Below are 21,768 nucleotides of genomic sequence, written 5' to 3'. Positions count from 1 at the left end.
TATCATTGCTCAAGACACGATGCTTCTGGGTAGTTTAGATTTACGATGCAATGCTGCATAACATAAGCAATCGATGAGTATGTGGTGCGGAGTCAAGCGGCAGTTGTATCGTGCGCATAGGGGTTCGTGTCCTGCTAACATCAGGTACTCATGTGTGATTCTCTTATGTCCTATCCGCAATTGACAGAGAATCACTTCCTCACGACGAGTTTTTCTGCATGAGGAGTCCCACGGCAAGACAGAATCTTTAATTTGCCATAGTTTATTATCAACAGTAGCCGTCCAGTCACCTTGCCACTTTGTTTTTAGAGATTGTTTTATGCAATTAATGAAATCAGAAGTAGCAACAAGTGTGGTGAAAGGAAGTTGAATACATGCGTCTTTAGCTGGGGAATCTGCATGTTTATTACCCGGAATCCCTACGTGGCTAGGGATCCAGCAGAAACTTACTACTGTATTGCAATTATTCAACTCAGCCATTGCGTTGTAGATTTCAATGATAGGATGTCTGGAATAAAAATTTTCTAAGGCTTGGAGAGCACTACACGAGTCACTGCAAATAAGGATTTTTCTATACTTAGGGTTAATGATATTTAGAACCTTATTTATAGCGTATAGTTCAGCGGTAAACACACTCGTAATACCAGGTAGACCAAACACATAAGTTCTATCATTGACAACAAACACACAACCAATGGTATCATTCTGTTTCAATCCATCAGTGTACACCATCGCATCTGGGTTCATCTTGAAGAGAACACAATGAAACATTTGCTGGAAGACAGTAGGTAGTGTTGATTGTTTATTGTATATCATAAGGTCAAACATAAAATTTATAAGGTTTATTCCCCACAGAGGATATGAGCACGGATACCTTGGAAAGAATAAAGGTGTGTCAGCATTTATATCCTGCAGTAGATGTCGGGTACAGACAGACACTTACAGGTGCAGTACAACGTGGATGGTCCTTATACCTTCTTAAATTAGGATTTCTAAGGGCTGAGTCAAAAGCTGGGTGATTTAGCTGTCCTTTGAGATGAGCAAAATAGATAATAAAAGCTGGTCTCGTCTATCCCAAAGTGATGGCTCACCATAGTCTACAAGTAAGCTTGCAATAGGGCTTGATCTAATGCACCTGTGGCAAGCCGAAGGAAAGCATGATGTACAGCATCCAGCATTTTAGGCATAGTATGATGAGCTGAAGAGTAGGTGACACAACCATAATCTAAACGGGAACAAACAAACGAATAATAAAAATGTATCATACATGACCGATCAGCTCCCCAATTGGTGTTACTAAGGACTCGCATCATATCTAAAAATTTTGAACATTTTGTTTTTAATTCATTTATATGTTTGACCCAAGTAAAACACCTATCAAAAAATAAACCTAACAACTTGACGTAAGGAGAGGTAGCAATAAGCTTTCCATTCAGAAAAACTTGCGGAATGGAAGAGTTTCGTAGCTAAGAAAAGACTACACATTTTGTTTTTTCGGATGAAAACATGAAGCCAGCAACACTGGACCTTCAAGGTGAGATATAATGATCTGTAGAAGTCTCTTTGCTGCGGGTGTTGAACAGGTCACAATGTAAATAGCAAAGTCGTCAACAAATATAGAACATGAGACAGGAGCCTGCACACATTTGAAAATACTGTTTATGGCTACAGAAAATAAGGTCGCACTTAATACACTACCTTGAGACACTCCATCCTACAAGGTGACACTACCTGGGAGAGAATCGTCCACACGAACATGAAACGTTCAGTGATTTAAAAAACCCCGGATAAAAGCAAGCATATTGCCTTTGATTCCCCATTCTTTGAGGATGTTAAGAATACCACATTGCCAGGCCATGTTGTACGCCTTTTTTATATCAAAGAAGATAGTGACGAGGTGCTGGCACTTTAGGAAAGCGTTTTGTATGGCTGTTTCCATTGACACTAAATGGTCAACCGAAGATCGTCCTTGTCGGAAACCACACTGTTCTGAAGATAGAAGGCCATGTCTCTTCAAGTACCATGTAAGCCTGCAGTTTACCATTCTCTCTATTATTTTGCACAAAATGCTTGTTAAAGAAATAGGGCAGTTGTTTGAGGGGTTGGTTTTGTCTTTACCAGGTTAAGTACTGGTATAATAAATGCTTCTGACCAGCTGGTGGGAAGACTTGTTAAGAGAATAAACCATTGCAAATATTCAAAAGATGTTGTATTGCCAAATTAAGAAGGTGTGAACGCATATGAAGGTGAATGTTGTCTGGTCCAGGGGAAGTGTCACGTGAGTTTTTAAGTGCGTGTGACTATTCCTTGAATACGAATGGGGCATTTAATTCACCAACTGAATCGCCAATGTTTAACGATAATACTTCTATCTTTATCTTGTACCTTTAAAAATTTTTATTGATGAAGTAAGAGACACCCAGCAAAAAAATTTTTCTAAAGTATTTGCCACAGCCAAAGATGATGAAAGGAGTTCTCCTTCATCAATAAGACCGAGAATAGATTGTTTCAGTGATCTGAAAATTGCATGGATCTTTTTCCACACAGTAGATGTGGGAGTACTGCGTGAGATAGTGTTCATGTATTTCATCCACGACTTCCTCTTAGTGTCCAAGAATAATCGACGGGATAGCCCTGCAGTATAAATTTAGATGTTCAGTTGTAGGCCTATGATTAAATTTATGTAGTGCCTGCCGTCGATTCCTAATAGTTTTTTGGCAATCATTATTCCACCATGGAACGGAAGGATGTCTAGGGTTACCCGATGTTTGTGGGATATATCTATTAGCATTCTCAAGTATCATTGACATAAAAGAGGAAAGTTGGTCAAGGATCTCTGCACCATCATCATACTGTGATTGAAAGGCTTTATGGTATCCATTCCAAACCGCCTTTCAACAATCCATCTCCGTGGCCTTCTTTTCACCTCGCCATCAACATGGAAACCAATAATAATTGGTGTGTGATCTCTGCCATGAAAGTCATCACAAAAAGACCAATTAAGATGAGGTAGTAAACACGGTGAACCTATGGAGAGATCAATGTTAGATACAGTACCAGATGATAAAGACATGAATGTGTGTGATCCATCATTCAGTAGACAAAGGTCAAGTCTTTTCTCACTCTGTTTATAACATTTCCTTGAGTGGAACAGAACGTTGAGCTACAAAAAATTTGGCGGGCATTAAAGTCTCCTACTATTAACAGTGGTGATGGTATTTGCATGAGGAGGTTTGAGATTTCTAGAGCACTCAGAGTTCGGTGAGTGATACAAATTGCAGAAATGCAATTTGAAGGGGATCGAGACATTTACTGTAACAGCAGGAATGAGGGTGACTAGTTGAATCCTTGTAGCCGACAATTCATTCTTCATGAAAATAGCCACTCCACCACTCTCTCTATCGTCTACTAGACAGTCGTATCTCTCACAAAAATACTCTCTGAGTGTTATTCGATTTTATTGTAGAAGATGTGTTTCTTGGAAGTACATGATTAGTGATTCATGTGTGTGCACCAGTATTCTAATATCTTCAATGCGGGACTGAAGACTTCTAACATTCCACTGAATAATGTTCATAAGTATAGATAAATAAATTCAGGAAACTACATAAAATTAGTTGTACGTGATTCAGTTTTTCTTTTTTGTATTTTGGATTTTAAAGAACTCTGATGCCCTGGGGTCAGGTGGTTCTTCAATCATATCCTCCAGTATATGAGGTGAAGGTGGAGGAGATTTATCAGAATGGGATGCCGCAGATGACATCCCAGAGGGGGTGGTTATGTGGGTTCCCTTAACAGGAAGCTTATTAGGTGGCTTATCACCAGCTATGATTATCCCTGCTCATACCAGAAAAACTGGGAACTGTAACTTTCATAGGGATCACACTGTTGGATTCACTAACTGCAATGAACGACTTTTTGTTCATCTTTGTCAGCTCTGAAATAGGGGCTGTTAGTGATGCAACTTGATCAGATAACATCTGAACAAGATTTTTAGGTCACTGCAGGATCCGCATGGCTGAATACTTAAATTTGTAGGAGCTTGTTATGATGTAGCGGCAGCAAAAGATACGTCTGGTTTAACTATGTTCCTTGCGTTAATAGTTTTTTTATATTCTCTGCATGGTGCTGGAAAAGATAGTTTCTGCTTGGTAAAGATTCTGAGAATTGCCTTTTCTTCCCTAAAATTGGGCAATCTCGGGAGCAAGCTGTGTGCGAACCACTGCAATTAGCACATTTTTCATCTTCTTGGCTGTTAATATCATTGTGGCCTTCCTTAGCACATCTACCACAGATCTGTTTTTAGCAAGATATTGTAGTGTGACCATACCCTTGACATTTGAAACATCGTCGTGAGTTGGGAATGAAAGGTCGTACTCGACCTTTCATTCCTTTTTCCGGTGGGGCTGTAAGGTTGAACGCCAGTATAAGAGAAGGTGTTGGTTCTTCCACCTTTTCATTATACACTTCACTTCTACAATGTCTTAAGCATGAAGCTCATCAGCTATTTCAGTGACCTCTATATCCATAAAATCTCAACAAAAAATTACCCCGTGACTCGTATTTAAGGTTTTGTGGCATTCCGCACTTATTTTATACTGTCCATATTACGGAGACGTAAGATAGATCGACTCTGCTCATCATTGAATGTTTTAATCAGAATCGATCCGTCATGTAATTTTATGATGTTCTTCAGGGAACCACTTGCACCTGTTATAGCTTTGTTTATTAAGAAAGGTGAAACCTTTTGGAGGGAGGCACCTTCCTGACTATTTCGGAGAACAACGAATCTAATATTTTTATAATTCAAGTCTAATGGTTTGCGGTTCTCTTCGGCAGGACTTTTATCCTCGTCAGACAAAGCTGACCGAGGCCTCTTCACAAGACTAGGTTTTGGTCCCACGAGTACTGGCAAAAAAACGGACCACTCCAGCAGAGCGTACATGTACTGGAGCTAGAGCTAAATACAACTGGGTTCACCCTGGTGCCTAGAGGACATTGTTTCGAGACTCACTACATAGAGCCATTCACCCATCAGCACGATAGTTCTCACCTTGGATTACGGTTGCGTTTCGTAAGATGTGGCAACACCATCGAGTGTAAATGTAAGAAATATTAGTGTAGGATGCTGTTGTGTAGTTGTGTAAGTATATATGTTGTAATTTATGTAGTGTTCTTGGTGTAGTATATGTGTATAGTGTAAAGTGTTCTGCAGCTCAGTGTGTAGTGGGAAGAAAAATTGCTTAGGTTAGGCCCGTGGGGATGCCAACCACCAAAGTCTTAAAGAATAAGACTCCTCGTAGGGGTGTGCAATTGTTGAAACTTCTCAAAAAAGAGTATGTAGCTGCTGATTTTGAGATGGAACTGCAGCTTTGGCTTTTTTAAATGGAAACAGTACAAGTTAACTGTGAAAATACTGACAAATTTAATAGCAAAAATACTGACTTGGATAAATTTACTGGTTTCTACTACTAATAATATGCTTCCATTGCTGAGCTATGGTTAGTGATTCAATACTAACTCAGAAAGTGAAATGTTGGATCACATAATTATAACAATCTGTTAAAAATAAAATAGTGTGTTATGTAGAAAATTAAGTAGCACATATTTTTAGGAAAAGAATAACGCAGGATCAATAAAATTAAACCAAAAGGATAAATAAATTGTTCCCATATTTAAGTACATGCATACTAAATACACATTGTTAATTGGATTATTTTACTATAGAATACAGTAAATTCCCAGTTTATTTACATACCGCCTTTCTCTTTCCCTGTCTATCATTCTATTTTTACTCTGTATTATTGTCTCTCCTTTTGTCTCTTAACAGATTCAGTGCTGATGACCCCACTATCATAGATGGAGATTGCTCCATGCGTGTGACACCACCTAAGTGTCAAGGGTAAGCATCCTCTCCTATTCTTAGTCAACATCTGGTAAGTGTTTCGCTATTATTTATTAGCACGGAGAAACAATTCTCCAGTTTGGTTGTGCAGTTCATTTTTACCTTTTTGTTGTTTTATACTTGTACAGCTTTGTTCAATATGAACTGGTATTTTTTTCAACTTCTTGGAGATTGTTTTACAGAAAATCTGGTTAGTACAATTTTTTAAGATTCAACTGGTTTTTTTATTAATTTATTTTTAAAATGCTTAATATTAACTTATTAGTAACAAAAAATATTTAGAAAATATTTTTTCTTTTTTAAAAATTCTTCAAAAATAAACGAAACTAAAAAAATTATATATTTTTTTAATTGTAATTGTATCATAGTGAAGTATAAAAAAGCCTAGTTTACTTATAAACTTATGCAATCATAGTTTTGTTATTGTTTTATGAAATTTCTTTTTGACTTAATTTTTTTTGGTCCTAATTCATAACTCCCAAATTTTCATTTTATCTTGAAGAAAATTTTGTGAACTATAATACAGTATGCATTCATTTTTTATGTTTATTTTATTTAAATTTTCATTTCATATTGAAATATGCATATATATAATAATTACATTCTAATTGATTTAGTTTTTTCTTTAAATTTGAGAACATTTAAAATTAAATTTAATTTAATAAAAAAATAGAACTTGTTATTGCTTATAATTTTGTAATATTAATATTGCAATTTTTACTTCAGTTTTTTTTTATTCTTATTTGTTTCAGAATGGAATCACTGTGTTCCACTTCTGGAACCAGCAGCTTGTATAAAAGAAAACTAGAAAAAATTGAATCTGATGAGTTACTGGTGATATATTAGATTAACAACTACTTCTTTCAACTATAGTTACAACCATTTCTTTCAAAATATGTTACATAATTTAAATATGTGATGTGTTCATTTCTTAGAATTTAATTATTTAAAATAATAAACTCTTTTAAATTTTTTTTAGTAAAAGCTGTTTTTTTTGACAACCTGAAAAATAATTGTTAGAATACAGTAAACTAATTTACCATTTTTATAATAAAATTCAGGCTAATTGTGACAAACTTTATTAATTAGTACAATTTTTGTCAATTGTTCTAACTTTTATGAACTGTAGTCTTTGTAGTAATAGTTATGTGATCTAATAAAAGTAATCTTCTCATAACTAATAGTAGGACTGTATATATTATAAAAGATGAAAATTAATTACCATATATCTTCTAACATTTCTGTAATTTTTATTGCAAATTAGAAAACTATTACTCAAAAAAGTAAAAATTCAGTATACATATATAAAAAACTTTTGTGGGAAATTATAATTTCAATAAATTATAACCTAAGAAGACTGCCTAACATTGCTCTAACATAATATTAATCCATTGATTTTAGAAACCATTAAATAATATCCAAGAACAAATGGAAAAATATATGCCAAGACACAATGTAACGAGCGGGTTGCATAACTGTAGGAATCATTTATATGCTGCTTGCTGAAGGCACACCCATGGTATCACATATTTTCAAGGATATGAAACTCACAGACTTAAAGAAATTACCTATATATGCTACTGTTATACACTAATACAATTTATAAAAAAAGATCAGAACAGCAGGTAAGTAGAGAAAAAAAAATAGCAGTGAACATGTTAAACATAGAATTTGATTAATATGAACACAAAACAGTGAATGGTCTCTGTTATTTGACATTAAACATCTCTGCTGTATATGCAAAAAGTAACTGCCATCACTACAATGTTAAACATGTTCAATATTTTCTGCCATTCCATCACTGCTGCCAAATCAGAAAATAATTCAATATACATTTTCTCTACTTCAGATAACATTTACGAAAACATTACAAACAAAACTAGTTCTAGTCCAGTATCAGTTTCATCACTTATTTTTTTTTTCTAATTATATAATTTCAAGGCAATTCTGCACTGTTACTTGACTAACTCAGGTTTTAATAAAATTTAAAATTAATATTATTTAGACTATTAAACAGCATTTGAACAAAAAATTACATGTTGCAAATGATAATTATTTAGTTTCACAGAGAAGGAAGTTGTACAGAATGAAATAAGGGATAAGTTATCCTGCGGTTGATAAAATAATGCTAGGTGAATGATCACCTTAATTGCAGTAGGTACTCTGTTGCTGTAGCTAATAGTTCTACTCTAATGCTGTTTGCTCTGATTGTGACATGTTAGGAAGTTTTATAAAATTATCTTCTGACGAACGTAAATTAAACAACTTTATGCACATTAAGTTCTGCCAAAAGAAAGAGTACCCTGAGTGCCACAAACATATTAGATTGAATAGAGGTAATTATGAAACAAAACACAAACATAAAAAAGTTTGCATTAAGTGTCACAAATACATTTCACAGTTTAAGAATACTATACCTGGTTTGAGCATCATAATTATTCAAAAGTCACTATTTGTATTTCCGTAGCTTTCTAGGGTCTAATAAAGCCACCATGATATGAATTACAACTCTCACATAATATTGTATTCAACTGAAGTAGTTACTTACACAGTTTGTATAGTTGGTTTTTCTAAAAGAAAAAAAACTGCACTAAGACGCAATGGTACTGTTATATAGACAAAGCTAAAATAATGAGGTATAAATTTAATAGAGGATGGAGTAATTGAGAACAGTTACATGCTTGGTGGATTCAAACATGAAACCAAATATTGTTTACCTGTGCTGATACTGTTCAGAGGGAAGAAACACTATTCCAATTCTTAAAAATACATGATTCTCAGTATAAAAAGTATAAGTGATTATTGACCATAATTCAGATGTCTTTAATCTGAAGATTTCCAACATTTGACTGCAAACCACTCATACAATTTTGTTTATCCAGAAACATATGTAAAACACTAAACTCTTTTGTAGAGGTACATTAAAATATTCTATGCTACAGCAGTAAAACGATCATTTTTTAATTAAACAGCTTGTAAAGTTTATGTTTAAGACAATATGGATGATTCACAATATATTTACTGCAATTAACAAAATATTCAACAACAAAAGTGCTAGGGAAAAGACAAATGTAACATCAACTGAGACAGACACAGATTACAACAGAAATTGCTGACAATTTCACATAAAAAAGGTACAGTATTGTTTGCAACATGTTATTTTTTTTATTTAAATACTTTTTCATAGTCTAAATAATTTTAAATTCAATTGAAATTGAGATCAGTCAACTAATAGTGCAGAATTACCCATTTCAACTCATACTACTCAGTGTAATTAAAAACTTTGATAATATACAAAAACAACTTCTTAGTGAAACATATTCATGAAATTATTTCTATTGTACCCAAATAACAATGTTAAAAAAAAAGTTAAAACTGTATACTGTAAATGTATTATCTCCAAGAGATAATACATAGAGCAAAAATGATACATCATAACTCTATTCTATAATCAAGTGAAATCTACAATATTTTAGAGGGATTTTTTGCTGTACTAGTTCGTATGTAAAGAGAATGAATTATTAAATGCCAACTAGGACACCGGTTATAATTTAGATTTGCCAATGGGTTTCACAAATGAAATATTATGAAAAATTTTTGTTGCTTCAAATATTACTGCAAATTACTTGGCTATATGCAAAATACAGCAGAAACTGTAAAGACTAAAGTATAACTTACCATCCTGTTGTAACATGTGCAACAAGTACGAACTGAGTCAACGTGTTAGAGATTACTTTATAGCAAATTAAACGAGTTTCAGTCTGTGCACGATCACTTGTAACACGAAGTGTTGCATTCTTGTGTGAGAAATGATAAGAATGGGCAAAATCTAAACTGTGCCAATGATGATGATCAACAACCCATGCTGGAAATTTGCAACGTTCATGTTGAGTTTCCACTGAAACATAAATTTTATGACAGTTAATAACGTAGAAAAGAATATAATAAAATCAAATTAGGTGTAAACTGAATTTGCAATATACAGAAATTAAAAAAAAAATACTGGAATATGAAATATTTTTTAATAACTCAGAACAGCTTCAAATATTGACTTACAAAAATTATTCTTTTTAATAATGGCCCAATTTGTGAGCTTTAATCATTTAAATATGCATGCTTTATAATATTAAGTGGTAGAATTATTAATTAATATTGTTCATACATCACAACAAAGACCTTACAGACTATTACCTAAATATTACCTAACTTTTATGAAAAAAGGAATTCATTAATGTAATTGTAAATAGCCACTCTGTAAAAATATTTTTAGTGGTATGAAAAGATTTTTCCGGTTTACAATATTTTACATCCTTTGGAAGTTTTTATTTCACTCAACCATCATATGTATAATGAAAGTCTTTTAAAATTCTAAATCTTATGTTGTCTAGATATTTTAATGTTATCTTTATTGTCATGTTTATTTTAGATATGTTTGTTTTATATATATATATATATACAGTTAACAATTCATCAACATACTGACCACTGTACCAAAATGATTATCATTCCAGTTGATATTGAGTTGTGTTTTCAAGTTTTATGGTTTATGTTTTCTAAATTATTAGTTTTAATTTATTTATTTTTTGTTTTTGTTTGATATAATTTTGGAATTTTGTACCGACTGCAGGATCCCGTTAAAGTCGACTTTCGGTATTAGTTTTCTAGGCTCTGTTACTGTGTTTGGTGGTTATTTTGTTGTTATTTTATATATATATATATATATGTAAATATATAAATTATGCAGAAAGTTTCACAAAGTTCTACCAGGACTTTCATAACTTATTCTACTCATGAAAATAATGGAAAAAAATCATATAAACATATGTCCTAAAATGCTTCGTTTGCAAGTGAAAGATTTCACTCAGATTTCAGTTTCAGCTACCCTGGTGAAATGAGGTCTTACTGAAATTTTTAGGATGTTGAGGTAAAATTAGTGATTTCTGAAAATTGGATAAAAAAGTTTCCAGAACCGTGTCTACAATAGTTTTTGAAAAATCAGGGGTAAAAACACTGTCTTTTATGTTTGATGTACAACAACTTTGTTAAATGGGTAATAAACACGTAAAACTTTTAAACAAAACTTGTAGACAATTTAATTCTGAACAAAGTGGTGTAAAATAAGTAGAATAAAACAAAGAAAAGTTAGAAAAAAAATTTGAATTTTATTTAGAAAGAGCACACTAGATCAAAATGTATTATACATACCAGTTTATAATTGTTTAAAAAAAGGAGCCTGCCATTTTCAAAACATTTATTGGCACGCTTCTGTACTGTTTTTGTTGGTCTTTTTACTTCTTCAGGGCTGTCCTTAAGTTGCTCAGCCACATCCATAATGCTGATAATTAATTCCTACGAGAATGTATTTTTATACAATGCAATGTATTTTGTATACAATACAATATGCTCAGTACCTTCTGATTGACACCTTCTCAGACGTAAAAAATCAGAAGGTGTTAGATCAGGCGATCTTAGTGGCCAGGAATGTGGACCTCCATGATCAATACATTTCTCAGGGAAACGATGATTTAAGCAAGTAGAAACGGCACAAGAAAAGCGGGGAGGCACGCCATTGGCTGTAAGTATACTTTGCGTCTCAGTGCTAGAGGAACATCTTCAAACAGCTGCAGCAATTGTTCTTGGAGAAAAAGCAAGTAGACCCCAGAACTTAAGAGACCAGATAATATGAACGGTCCAAACAGCTGATTGTGAAGAAGGTCGTACCATACATTGACACTAAATCATTGTTGAAAATTACCTTTCATTGTTTCATGAGACTCTACTTCTGCCCATATATGCTCATTGCCAGGGAAGTAGTGCTAAAAAAGAAGATATTTTTCTGTTGATGCTGAATTTGTACCCCTCCACAATTTTTTTCTTGAAAATTTTTAAATTAGCTAATATTTATTTTTTTAACACTGTTCCTGCTCCATTACACCCTTGCTCATTGTGTAAGTTGTTAACGCCATCTCTAATGAAATTTGCCACATTGATAAACAAAACATACTTGTACATTTGCTGATTTGTATTCCACCAGTTGCAGAAATCCAAGCGAAGCAGACTGTCTCCTGGGTGTAGATGTTGAACTAGCTGTTTACGATATGGATAAAATTTGTTTTGTTTAAGTGTCCTCCAAACCATCGAATATGAAACTCTGATCTGCTTAGAAAGATGTGTACTAACATCTGGACTGCACTGAACTCCATTGATAATAATGATATCAAATACAGCGTTGTGTTGGAGAGATCGTTCGTAGCTGATATGAATAATAGGTAGTGAACCTGTTTCTTGAAGATTGTGAAAAGTTGCACTAATTGTTTTGAGATCCACCGGAATCCTACAATTCGGAAAATGTATTTTACATTCTACTGCAGCAGCTGTAGCATTACCAATGCACACACCCAAACTGAATACTATGTCAGCATATTCCTCTGTTGTAAATAAGTACAGCATTACTTCAACGGTAAACAGATCACGTTAAAACTAAAATTCATAGAAAACCTTTGCAAACAACAGCACAGTTCACAGTACACAATTTACTTAATGTACCTTACAGAATGATTTAAACACTAATACAGTATTGTGTATTGTTGATCGGCTGTTTTATTTTATTGCGAACTTTGAAATAATAATTTTTCAAATAATTTATTGTATTTTTGTCAATAAAAAATTATTATCTAAGTGATTTTTATTTTTATTTTACAATTGTTGTGTAATTTCCAGTTTTTAAAGATTTTTTAACAGTAAATTTTGTTTTTACAAATTTTTCACATCACCAAAAAAGAATTTGGTTTTTGTTTACATTCAATAACTACTTTCCTGACAAATGTAGTAATGTACCGTTTTTAAAATTTAAGTTTTTCTAACTTTTCTTTGTTTTATTCAACTTATGTTAACCATTTTGTTTAGAATTAAATTCTCTACAAGTTTTAGTTAATAATTTTATTTTTTACCCATTTAACAAAGTTATTGAATGTCAAAAATATAAAAACAGGTTTTTACTCCCAGTTTATTGGATTTCATCTCAGATTTCTCAAAAACTACTGCAGAAATGGTTCTGGGACCTATTTTATTCAATTTTTCAGGTCAACAGCCATAAGAAAATACTAATTTTGTCCCTTAATTAACATCCTTAAAATTTCAGTACGACCTCATTTCACTAGGGTAGCTGAAATCCAAGTAAATCTTTCAGTAGTCATAATTCGCAAACAAAGCATTTTAAGACATATGTTTATATGATTTTTTTTTCTGTTATGTTCATGAGTAGAATAGGTTATGAAAGTCCAGGGAGAAGATTGTGATACACTCTATATATACTCGTATATGTACCAATAATACAATTAGAACTTGATGAGTTGATATTTTTTTTGTTACATGAATACTATGTATCATCTTGTACATTCAATAACTACATTCAAGAATATTTAATTCAAAAAAATAGACTGCAATAAAATTTAACTGACCAATAAAATTTTAGTAATTTATTCTTCATAACACTGATTTATAAAGATTGATACATCATTAGATTGATAAATGAGATTATGATGTATGTGATGTATGCTAATCAGTCAACTGACATTCAGAATCAAGTTATAGATACAAATATATATATATATATATATATTCAATTTACATTTTCCCTTATTCATATTTATTCCAACCTGAAAACGAAAATGTTATTTTGGTATGGATAGTGATGGAATGCAACGAATCAGAAAACGTTATGAAAATATTCTCAGTAGCCAAGGTGAAAAACACAATTATGATTTAAAAATATCTCATGCTGACACAAGGGTTTACGTATTATCTCTCCAGAGCATAATTTTCAATGAAGAAAAAGTGTCATATGATTTATTCTCATGTTGAAAATTATGGAACAAACTAATTATCCAGTTTTAATAATCAGAGATAAATTTTAATGATTATAGAATTATCAAAATTTATTTTGTTAAAATTAGTAATCTGAGCCTAAATATATATTCTTAGAAATATGTATTATTTTTTTAAATGGAAACTGATAAGATCACAAACCACTCAGTTTATATTTTTGACACCTTTGACTGTTAAAATAATGTAAAAATAGAAAAAACTTACATCTTGTGAGTTTCATGGTTTTGCTTCCATCTACTGAATTCTGTATACCATTACAGGTTGCATCACCGCTTTGTGCAATTTGGTATACAGTCCCTCCACCAGAATGATTAATTCTGTCATAAATAAAGCATCGGTATTTTTCTTCATCAGACATGGTAAGTTTATGTTCCATCTTAGCCACTAAATATTTATTTGAGCCATCTTTCCATGTAGCTAAGCATAACATCTCTTCAACTTAAACAGTAAACATTAAAAAAAAATAATTACAAAAAAAAAGAAAGTGCAAAGGAAGATTATTTTTATTAACTATAAAAACTCACAAAGTTATACTATGAGAACTGAGATAAATTTTATATTTTTATAACTTTTTACTTATTAAAATTTATTTGTAATTTTAAATAATCCTAATTTTATTAACGGTTATTTATCTTGATAGCCAGAAAAAACCAACTGAGGCAGGAAAATTATACTAAATAGTTGAAATTAAAAAATTATATTCTATGAATTTTGGCACAAGTCAACTTCACTTCAGATATCATCAAGGTCATGGATCACAAATTTCATAAGAAGTTATCATGTATCAGAAATTACCTTCGAGTTAAGGCCAGAAGCCCTGCTGCTATTCTTTTCTTTTTGTGATGCATAGATATGACACCAAATAAAAACACTGAAAGACTCTAACAGTCAGAAGGAAAAATTTTTAAATCCCCTTATGTTGCAGATGGTGTTTGGGAATACCATTGAGTGAGAAGACACCAGAGGACTTCATGTCAGATGGTGAGTAAAGAAGGTAAGATATGCCATAAATTATAAAAATAAAAATGAAATCAATAAATAATCAGTCGTTGGGGTGGGGGTCAATAAATAATCATACACATTCTGTATGTTGTCTACTTTGTGAGGTTTGTCGGATTTGTCAAGATTAGACAGACTTGTGAGGTTTGTCACTTCATTCATTTATCCATCTCCCCCCCCCCCAGTGTTAGGGCACTCTGGAAGCTTATGAGGTTTGTCATCCATGGTTGGCTAATCTAACTATCTCTCCCCCCAGCAATAGGGCATTATTATTTTTCTTTTGTTTCAGATTCTACAAAGTGGTTACAGTGATACACCAACATCTTTTTTGGCTGCAATATGACTCCTTCCAAAGAAGGGAGTGCATTGCATTCTCCAATAACTAGGGTCCCATTAGGTGCATTCCTGCTAGACCGAAAGGTCTTCAATGGACAGACTGAAGGGGAATTGTGCGGGAGAAAGATGCAAACACCTTGCTAGTTTCCCATGGTCAACCCAGGTAATGATCTCAAATTGATCTGTAAGGATCAGAACACGATCCACAATTTTGTCCATAAATGAAACCAATATATAATTAAGATTAAAGAAACAAATACCCGCCCGACAATAAGAAAGACCCAGCAGCAAGGAACTGCTGTATAAGTTGTGTGATTAATAGGAGGATATGTATTCCCCATTAGCCTTGTGTTCTGTTCAGGAATAAATTCTCAAATAGTTTACACAGCTAAACTAAGAATAATAACAGAACCTCAGAAATGATTGGTCAATACCACAAAGAATGAACCATTTTATCAGCCATGGAATGATCTAGTAAATCAACTTTTAATAAAGTTGCAAATAATGTTACCTAATTTTAACTTTTTTCAATAACTTAAAATATATAAATTAATTTTAATTAAACTCTTGTGATCAAAAAATATATTTGTTATAAGTCAATCTCCTACTAATTGTAAGGCCATTTCAGCATTCAATCTGGTTCAAGTCCCATGTCTGTAGGATATTTCATTCACAAGATTTTATCAATTTACTAAAGGTAATACACATGGTGAATATTTTCAAAAACAAAATTCAATTCTCACATGTATAAATATACAATACAAGGAATAATAAATTTACAGATATTTGGTATGAGAAACTAAATAAACGAGCACCCCATGCAAATTTTCAAATTGACATTTGAAAATTAATTGATTTTCTTTGTAAGAAAAAATTTGATGATGGCTGTCATAATAAATTAGTGAGATCTAATATCTTAAGTTTATATTTTGCAGTGTATTAAATGAATCCACAAAACTAACATCTTTTTAAAATAAAAAAGGAAATTCGCTCGTACTGGACAAGAAATATCCAAAAAGAGGGAGGATAATACAACTGTCTGACCAGACAACAAAATGACAACTACTAGGCATAAAAATTTAATAAAACTGATGGTACAACAGCAAAATTAACTGTAATAATTTAGGGGGGTGGAATGCATTCTCATAAATTTTGTCCGGTGGATCCATAAACAACTCCTGTTTGGCTGTGATCCTTGTGTCTATGAGCATTATTTAAAAAAGAAGAGCTCATCTTACACATGTAACTTCTTTTAAATGTTTTTATTGTAACATGTGAGACTAATAGTGGTTTTTTTGTTCATTTATTTATGCTATTACAAGTCAATTCATTATTTTTTATCTTCAAATAAAAAAAAATTGTTTAAACAAAATACACTACATACCAGTACTCTGTGAACCTAATACATCAGGGCAAGCAGCATATCGGAAGACCAGTCTTGAGTCATCGGTGCAAGAATCTGCTCTAGAAGGAGGATAAATACAATCACTTTTCCCTCCATTATATGAAAAACTAAACGGTGGAGATCGGAAAGGGCATGGAATCGGTACCGCTCCTTCAACACGGAACAATGAAAACAATGTTTCTAGAAAAATATTACGACATAATTCTTCTAAACTGTTCTCATCCATACAGTAAAGCGCTGAAAAAAGAAAAACACCTAAATTAATACAAATTCAAATGGAATTATTATACAATGACAGAATTACGACGAAGAAGAAGGAGGAAAATATGGTACAACCACCAATGTAAGTTGGTGGTTGATTGTAAAAAGGTTCACTGTCTGTCTAACATGGCAAGAGTGAGAAGATCAAAACATTCTCCTGTTCGAAAGGGTAAAGTGAGAAGATGTAAACGAAATGCCAGTCTTAAATGAGGCAGTAGACTGTTAACAAGTCTAACAGCAAGAGCTGCAGGGATGTTTGGATCTAATATTGGTGATAAAGCATTAAAAGGTGTCAAAAAGATGGTGGGGGGGGGGTAAAATTGTAAACAAAGGAATCGATTTATTGCCGGTATAGTTACATATTCCTGGATATCAGTACTGCGGACCGGAAAAGAATTTAGAAAAACGATTAAAGAGAAAAGATCCCGGTGTAAACAAGTTGCATGCAGCTTGCAAAGAACACGATATCGCATACGCTACGTACAACGAAAACAGAGCGGCTGCAGATCATAAAAGCGAAAGCGCTTGGGAAAGAGTTAAAGCTAAGGATTCGAGTATCGCAGTAAAAGCTACTGCATTGGCGGTTACAAACGCGATGAAGTTAAAAGCAAAGTTCGGCGGTGGAAGAGTAAGAAGAAGACGATCAAAGAGGAATAATGTAAAACGTCTTGTTGAAATGACAAAAAGAAAAGCCGGCACTGCAGGGCAGGATTATACCTTAAGCCTTTTGACCGGGTCGGGGATGGGTGGAAAAAAAAACGTCGTCGTTTCCAATAAAGGGAATACCAGTGCGTCCGCTATCGAATATAGAACTGATGTGGTACGCGAGAAAACTAAATATAGCCGATTTTCGAGGTGTCTTCATGTTGGACGCATTACCCAAAAACCGAAGACTAACGAATCTGCGATAGTTAATCTTGATCGCAGTACCGGACTGGGAACACACTGGGTATGTTATAGGAAACGTGGACAAATGGTGAACTATTTTGATAGTTTCGGTAATTTGCGTCCACCTAACGAATTGATGCGTTATTTTCCATTCGATTCGATTATAAATTTCAATTATAACGCCAGACAGAATATAAACACGGTTATGTGCGGACATTTATATCTTGAATTTCTCAGTCGTGGTTCGTCAGCTTACAAGTAAACATCAATATGTTCTGCATAAGTGGAAATACGTCGTTATTACACGCTACATTCTTTCCGCCATTGGATTTGTCTAATGGCAATTGGGAATTGGCGTTGATAAACCTAACAACATATAACTCGACTTCGAATGTCGAAGAGGGAATCAAAAACACAATTATTGTCGTTTCAAATAAATTTCAAAAAAACGATTAAGCTGACACTACCGACCGGATCGTACGAAGTGGATGATATCGCTAAACGGTTGAGCGATGAACTCAAACACAAACACCAAATAGATTTACTTATGCGACCGAATAACAATACGTTAAAATGCGAACTTAAATGCAGTGCTGTAATTGATCTATCATCAAGAGATAGTTTGGCACCGCTGTTGGGGTTTGATAAAACTAATCTAGCGGCGAATATATGGCACGAGTCATCGAAGCCGGTTGCCATTGACAACGTGAACACCGTACGGGTCGAATGCAACCTTATAGGAGGTTCCTATACGAACGGATCAGGACGTGTTGCATGAATTTACGATAAGCGTACCGCCTGTTTTCAAAATAATCGAATCGCCGAAGAAAATAATATATCTACTGGTAAATACAAAGAGCTTAGACGAGATCGCTATAAAGTTTACCGAGCAAGACGGAAAACTGATAAATTTCCGCGGTGAAACCGTAACGGTGAGATTGCATTTACAAACAAAACCAAAATAAAAGGAAAACTGGCTGATGGGGATAATGTACAATAACGGTGGTAGTAGTAGCAGCGAAACGTCACGCAAATTGGTCAGTCGACGTGCAAACACCAAAGCTTTAACATCGCGTAACGTGTTGTTTTTTCAAAAAATTGGTTTTACAGTTGTGGCGAACCGTAATGGCAGCAATAAGGGCGAATATGTTGGACGTTGGTGAGTGTTTCTTTCGACAACAGCTCACCCAGTACGAATATCACACTTATCTACCGTACGCTTCGTCGACTTCAACAACGATGAAATTCGGATACCGATACACCAACAGGATGTGTACACGTTACCGCATAAAAGCTTTTTGATGGTCGAAGGGCTGCTAACAACTAAGGCAGGTGATAAAATGGCAACATAATCGTGTTTAACAAACAACGCGATACCATTTCTCTTTACGATACGAGATAAACGAAACGGAGACGTGTCGTGTACAAAAGTTACGAATAACGACAACGATAAAGAATATCCTATCGTTGCGTAAAAGCGAAAAATATATTTTGGAAAATTTCGGGTAGAAGTTCGATGTGACGAATAAATTCGATTTGGATGAAACCACTGGAAATTTTGCTTCTACGTACCGCTGCGTATGCTGATGAGTTTTGCCAAAGACTACAAACACATAATATTGAACGTCAAACAAGAATTGGTTTTGCTTAGATCTTCCAACGACGTGAACGCACTAGTATATTCCCAAGAGGCACCCGATTCCAAATTGAAAGTGACTAAGGTAGCGTGGAAAATTCCGTATGTTCGCGTTGCCGATACGATGCGATTGCAATTGTTGAAGATAGTAGAACAAGATAGACCGTTAGCGATAGCTTTTCGTACACGGCAAATCAGCGAATATCAGGCTCTACCACAAACATACATTCATGGACGGTAAAGACATGTGCGCAGACGGAGAAACCGAGATATGTGATATTCGGTTTACAGACGGACAGAAAAGATAAAGCTACAAAGTCACTGACACTCTTCGATATGTGCGAATTGGTAAACGTTCGTCTGTATTTGAATTCGCAATACTATCCGTACGACAATCTACAGGGTGATGTGAATATGATATATGAAATGTTCGTCAGCTTTAGCTCCGGTTATTACAACAAACCGGAGGACGAGTGTCCCGCTTACAGTTTGGCAGATTCCAAGACCAGTGTACCGTTAATAGTAATCGACTGTTCCCGTCAGAACACTCGCTTAAAACAGGAACCGTACATGTACGTATCGATTTCGAGACCAAAAACAATATACCAGCCCACACGACCGCCTACTGTCTCATTATACATGATACCATCCTCACATACACTCCGCTTACGGGAATAGTGATAAAGGTTATGTAATCCGGGAGGTATTTAAATTCAAATTATTAATGGGAGACTTTTCGCATGAAACAGAAACGATGTAGAGTGGTTTTTTCTGCACCACCGCCGGTTAACATTCCGTTAATATGGTGTAATTCATCAACGGTGGAAGCGGTGCCCATTTTTTACACTACCGTATCATCATCAAAAAATGAGTCTGCCGACACTGTTAGCAACATCACAGCATCGTTCCTTTCAGAAAAAGAAGAGGTTAACGTCGGTAATACGAGTTTATCATTACCTAACGTAACGTTAAATGAAGAAAACCGTAATGAATGGTACATTATTACTATGTTAACATAACGTTACATCTACATATTGATGATGATATTACTACGTAAACATAACGTTACATATACATAACGTTACATGTACATAATAATGATGATGTTACTACGTTAACATAACGTTATATACATGATGATGAATTTGTAGAAGAAAAAGTGGAGGGGTTACTCCCACCACGTCTACGTGATATAATAAAGGGGACCTAGAAAGTTATCTTTGGCCTCGCATTCGTAGTTGAGCAACGGTCATGGAAAAAGTTATCGAATATCACGACATCGACATGTTCGAAGACGACCGGATGCGAGGAGGGGATACGAAGGCCTTGTATCTGTGTTGCGCATGCGCGACCGCTTTGAATCCGACGTTGTGATTGGTCGGAAGGGTTTCAGTTTGCATACACACACACAGAGCTGGTACTGCATTACTAATTTACTGGTGGTCGCTAAAAGCGCTAGTGTCACAGCCGCCAGCTACACCTTAGGTCAGGTTCGTCAGCTGTTCTTCAGTCGCGCGTCACACTTCACACTGTCAACAACTCGGTGTCGCTACGTCAACGCACACACGCAGCCATATCCGCCTGCTGTTGGAGTAGCGGGTGACGTCTCCCGGTGCAACGGCCACGACGGCCAGGATCATCCTCGAGGTACGTCTAAATTTTTATTCATACACACATATATACTATATTTCAATTTTCACTTAATACAAAAAAAGGAAAAGGGAAATTCCCACGGGAAAAAAAGGGAAAATCCAAGATGGCGGCTGGGACACTAGCGCTTCTAGTGGTCACCAGAACTAGTGGCGCAGTTCAAGCTGTGTGTGTGGGTTGGTGGGTGTTGGTGAGAGGTTAGGTTGGGGGTATGGGTGTGGGGTGTTGAATGGTCGGTGGGGGGTGGGATTGTGTGGGTGGGGTTTGGTGGGGGTGGGAGTGTGTGTCAGGAGTGGGAGTAAATGGGTGTGTGTGTACAGACTTATGTGACGTTAAAATTCACAACTTATGTAGAACATTTTTCACTCATTACATTAGGGAGCCACTGTAGCCGATTGGTTTAAGGCGTCAGTCAGTCGCGTCCCGTCATGACCGGGTTCGAGTCCTAGCCGACCAAGTTTTTTTCACTTCAAATATTATTTATTTATTTAATTCAAACCGAACGCTACACTACCAACCTTGGTAGCGGTAGGTGTTGTGGTAGGTTGGTGTAGCGGTACTGGTACTGGTTGGTACCGGTAGGTTGCTACACCAGCGGTGAAGCGGTACCAACCTACCATTATAAATAATATTCGTAGCGAATATATTACTCAAGTTGGTATTCCTGCGGAATTAAAAATATCCCGCTAAGGGAAAAGGGAAATTCCCACAGGGAAAAAGGGGAATTCCAATATGGTACTGACAGGCTACTAGCGCCAATGACGTCACGAATTCAAAATGGCGGCGTCCGTCATCTTGGAT

The 21,768-nt window shown here is 34.7% G+C and overlaps 1 protein-coding gene across 1 annotated transcript in view; it reads right to left on the bottom strand.

The window, feature by feature from the left end:
• LOC142323154 (uncharacterized) overlaps positions 1-21,768 on the bottom strand; it is a 178,121-nt gene that overhangs the window by 48,921 nt on the left and 107,432 nt on the right. Inside the window, exons 5-7 of the mRNA XM_075362429.1 lie at positions 16,512-16,769; positions 13,997-14,230; positions 9,584-9,803 (exon numbers count right to left, since the gene is read on the bottom strand). Of these exons, the coding sequence (XP_075218544.1) occupies positions 9,584-9,803; positions 13,997-14,230; positions 16,512-16,769 (712 nt within the window). The remainder of the gene's footprint in view (positions 1-9,583; positions 9,804-13,996; positions 14,231-16,511; positions 16,770-21,768) is intronic.

The sequence above is a fragment of the Lycorma delicatula genome, chromosome 4, assembly GCF_047948215.1.
Source record: "Lycorma delicatula isolate Av1 chromosome 4, ASM4794821v1, whole genome shotgun sequence".
Taxonomy (NCBI): Eukaryota; Metazoa; Arthropoda; class Insecta; order Hemiptera; family Fulgoridae; genus Lycorma; species Lycorma delicatula.
The sequence above is the reverse complement of the archived record's forward strand: the minus strand, read 5'-3'. Positions and strand labels throughout refer to the sequence as shown.